The following is a 4,806-nucleotide window of genomic DNA, read 5'->3' on the forward strand; positions in this document are numbered from 1 at the left end:
TTCATCATTTCTCTTCCAGTCTGTGTGTGTGTGATCTGACAGAAGAAAGCTGTAGAGCTCTGTCCTCAGTTCTCACCTCAAACTCCTCCAGACTGAGAGAACTGAACCTGAGTGGAAATAAACTGCAGGATTCAGGAGTGAAGCTGCTCTCTGATGGACTGAAGAATCCACACTGTACACTGGAGATACTGAGGTACACACACACACACACACACAAACACACACTCACTCACACACACACACACACACACTCACTCTCACACACACACACACACACACACACACACACACACACACAGAGGTCAGTAAAATATGATGGAAGAAAACCCTGACCCCTCCCACCACCTGACCACTCATGACCCGTGGCCGAATACTGAACTATTGACTGAATTTCACACACACACACACACACACACACACACACACACACATGTATCATCTCAACATCTACATGGTGGGAAGTGTTTTATCAGGTTTTAAATCGCTCTCACATGTGTGTGTGTGTGTGTGTGTGTGTGTTATGTACATGAGCTAATGGTCTTATAATAAATTGTATAAATTGAGAGATTGTGGAGTTCAGAAAGACGTCTCTGCTCTGTTTGAGATCAGTGTTCTGATGTTTCATCATTTCTCTTCCAGTCTGCGTTATTGTGATCTGACAGAAGAAAGCTGTAGAGCTCTGTCCTCAGTTCTCACCTCAAACTCCTCCAGACTGAGAGAACTGAACCTGAGTAGAAATAAACTGCAGGATTCAGGAGTGAAGCTGCTCTCTGATGGACTGAAGAATCCACACTGTACACTGGAGATACTGAGGTACACACACACACACACACACACACTCACTCACACACACACACACACACACTCACTCTCACACACACACACACACACACACACACTCACACACACACACACACACACACACACAGACACACACACAAACACACACACACACACACTCACACACACACACACACACAGACACACACACACACACACACACACTCACACACACACACAGACACACACAGACACTCACAGACACACAGTAAGTGAACTGTACACAGTGATTGTGTGTGTTTATTAAATCTGAGTGATTAATGGTGTAACTGTGAGATGTTTTATTCTCTGCAGGATGCCTCACTGCAGGATTACAGATGAAGGTTGTGCTGCTCTGGCTTCAGCTCTGAGATCAAACTCCTCATCACACCTGAGAGAACTGACTCTGTACGGTAATAAAACAGGAGAATCAGGAGAGAAACTGCTTAATGATCTACTGAAGGATCCACACTGTACACTGGAGAAACTAAAGTGAGTTACTGTCTCCACACACACACACACACACACACTATTTAAATTTAGATCCTGTCATTCTGAGGATATTTGATTGATTTGGTCCTCAGAAATCTGTTTCTTTCTCTATTATTCTGGTAAATATTTATCATTGTTTTGTGGTGTGTGTGTGTGTGTGTGTGTGTGTGATGACTCTGATGATTATCAGTGTTTGACATCATTCTGTCCTGTTCTCTTTCTTACAGCATTAGGAGCTGAATCATTCAGATGTAGAAGATCCACAACAATCACCTCCTTCATCCCCTCAGCTCCACCTTACTTCAGACTGTAATTATACTGTATATAGTGTGTAAGGAATGTTGTTATAATGTCTGTAATCATTATGATCAGTGAACACAGGAGTAGTGATCTCTGTAGAACCCTGCTCTGAATCTGGATAATAAATTATTACTCTGTAAATGTCTATATTGTTTTTAGACTATTCTTAAATTTGCCACTCTCTGTATTTTATTTCCTTCAGAGGTTTCATATAAAATAAAGAAATAAAACTAAAAACATCCAGAGTTCCTCTGTAATCAGAAAGCTTACTTCCAGCTGCTTAATCAGGAGGAAGTTAACGAGGAGGAAGTTAACGAGGAGGAGGTGAAAGAGGAGGAGGTGAAAGAGGAGGAGGAAACAGGGAAACATCCAGTGGAGTGTCCACTGTCTGATGTCCACTACACAATCTCCACTCTTATTAAACTGAAGTTACAATCAAATATCTTTCATCTCACACACTCACACACACACACTCTCACACTCTCACACTCTCACACACTCTCACACTCTCTCACACACTCACACTCACACTCTCTCACACACTCACACTCACTCACACACTCACACTCACTCACACACTCACACACTCACACACTCACTGATATTCCTGAAAAAGTCTTGTTACTTTTATAAACTTGGCTTTATTTCAGTTCAGGTCAGAGTTCGTATCCATGGTTACACAGAGCAGTCCAGTCTCCTGAACTCCAGAACCTCGTGGAGTAAGTTCATGTAGCAGCTGAAGAAGGACTCTGATATCACGTCCTCATCACAGAGTCCAGATATTAGACTTTTTACTTTAAATTTGAAATAAAAATATGGAAATAAATGGAAAGATAATGGGCTAACATGGAGTCTCACAGCTTCGGGGCTAACATGGAGTCTCACAGCTTCGGGGCTAACATGGAGTCTCACAGCTTCGGGGCTAACATGGAGTCTCACAGCTTCGGGGCTAACATGGAGTCTCACAGCTTCGGGGCTAACATGGAGTCTCACAGCTTCGGGGCTAACATCGAGTCTCACAGCTTCGGGGCTAACATCGAGTCTCACAGCTTCGGGGCTAACATCGAGTCTCACAGCTTCGGGGCTAACATCGAGTCTCACAGTCCTCTCAGCTGATGGTCTCCTGCTTCACTAGCTTTTATATATTTACACAGTTATTCTATTTAAAGTTTATCAAATAATACTGTAAAGTAAATAATAACTTTTTTCCCTAGCTTTTTTACAGAACTGTATTTAATTTAATTTGAATTGTCTTTGTGTAAATCGGGTCCATCATTATTGTTGTTGTTTAGTAAATCAGTAAAAGAGTTAAACAGTCTGGAGCGTGAGCTGGTGGGCGTGGTCTAAGACAAAAGTCTGGAGCTGATTTCAGCATCATGTCTCCAATTACAGGTGGAGAGGGGAACTGCTGCCTCTGTAACGTAGCTCAGGAGCATCCACGGTAATGAGAACAAACACACACTCCTGTAAAGATCAACTCTGTCATTTATATACAGTTTCATATATAGTTTCATTATATACAGTACAGCCTGTTTAACAGTGTAAATTTGCTGTCCCCTCAAAATAACTCAACACACAGCCATTAATGTCTAAAGTGTTGGCAACAAAAGTGACTACACCCATAAGTGGAAATGTCCAAATTGGGCCATGAGTCATGTGACTCGTTAGTGTTACAAGGTGTAACGTCATATGCAAAGCCAGAACACCAGAGGGCAACATCACCCGAATACTGACTTTCTCACAACGACTTCGTTCTTGCTCGGCTATATAAGCAGTAGCTGAGTAGTAATAGTAGTTTACGTACCGAGCCTTGCTATTTGCCTCTGATTGCTATTTTCGTGCATGATCCTTGCCTGTCCCTGTTTACTACATCTCTCGATTCTCGTTTTTGGTTTTGGTTTATTCTAGTGTTCAATTTCCCGGTTTTGACCCTTTTGTGCTGCCACATCGATACTGTTTCTAGCCTGCCATTTTGTTTAATAAAGATCTGCATTATGGATTCTGCTAAGCCTGCCTCCGGTGCATCCTTACAGAATACTTCGCCTGCGGAGAATCCAGCAGATCTTAATGTGACTATCGTTCGCCAAGGGCACATGATCCAGTCCTACCAGGACCAGGTTGCGGAGTTAGAAGCCACCAATGCGCTGCTACTACAACAACAACAAGCTCCTGCCACGGCTGCAGCTCCCGTGCCACCACCACACAGAGAATTATGACGCTTCGCGCTACCGGAGAAGTTTGATGGTGCCGCCGATCGATGCCGGGGTTTCCTGTGTCAAGTAGACAACTTTTTCGCTCTACAACCAGAAGCCTACGGCAGCAAACCATAAGATGCACATTCATGCTGTCTCTTCTAACGGGTAAAGCACTGGATTGGGTGTCAGCAGTGTGGGATTCGGATCCCCAGGTCAAAATCTCGGCGGATTACTTCGCAAACCTATTCAAGGAAGTGTTTGAATATCCGGCAGGAGGTAAAGACATTTCCGTGCAGTTATTGGAATTATGCCAGGGAACTGCTACTGCTCCTGACTATGCTATTGAGTTTTGCACACTCGCCACTCAGTCAGGCTGGAATAAGATGGCATTAATAGCAGTGTTTCGGGAAGGACTTTCTAGAAAATTGAAAGCTGAAATGGCGAGCAGGGACACTAATGTAACACTCTCCCAGTATATATCCACTGCTATTCGCCTTGACAAGCTGCGCCGCCAGCATCGTACACATACTTCCACTACTCGTTCCACACCGTGCCACTCTATGGAATACCACTGCCAGAGAGAGGAAGCCGCTGAGCCGATGCAACTGGGGAGGTCTCACGTCTCAGAGGGGGAGCGCGAATGCCGCTTCTAACAGCAGCTGTGTTTCTACTGCGGACAACCAGGTCACTGGATCTTCCAGTGCCCCGAAAAGCCTGCCACCTCCCAGGTAGAGGTAGTGAGACTGGTTTCTACAGTTTCTCTGCCAGTTTGCTTCATGCATAATGATTCTCGTTTTCTCGTCACAGCGCTGATTGATTCCGGAGCTGCAGTAAATCTGATTGTCCGCAATCTTGTAGGAGAGCTCAGACTCACCACCATCCCATGTATCCCACCGCTAAGAGTCACCGCCATTGACGATCAACAGAAGTCTTTAGTAAAGAGAAGGCCGCCAAGTTACCCATGCATCAACCCTGGGATTGTGCTATTGACCTCCGTCCT

The 4,806-nt window shown here is 44.3% G+C and overlaps 1 protein-coding gene across 3 annotated transcripts in view; it reads left to right on the forward strand.

Annotated features, from left to right (window-relative positions):
• LOC131343545 (NACHT, LRR and PYD domains-containing protein 3-like) overlaps positions 1 to 1,756 on the forward strand; it is a 36,769-nt gene extending 35,013 nt beyond the window's left edge. For all 3 annotated transcript variants that reach the window (XM_058375313.1, XM_058375314.1, XM_058375315.1), the window contains 4 exons: positions 20 to 193; positions 640 to 813; positions 1,135 to 1,311; positions 1,539 to 1,756. In XM_058375313.1, coding sequence (XP_058231296.1) covers positions 20 to 193; positions 640 to 813; positions 1,135 to 1,311; positions 1,539 to 1,551 — 538 coding nt within the window. In that variant the 3' untranslated portion in view covers positions 1,552 to 1,756. The remainder of the gene's footprint in view (positions 1 to 19; positions 194 to 639; positions 814 to 1,134; positions 1,312 to 1,538) is intronic.
• Positions 1,757 to 4,806: the final 3,050 nt, after the last annotated feature.

This window comes from Hemibagrus wyckioides, linkage group LG22 (genome assembly GCF_019097595.1).
Source record: "Hemibagrus wyckioides isolate EC202008001 linkage group LG22, SWU_Hwy_1.0, whole genome shotgun sequence".
Taxonomy (NCBI): Eukaryota; Metazoa; Chordata; class Actinopteri; order Siluriformes; family Bagridae; genus Hemibagrus; species Hemibagrus wyckioides.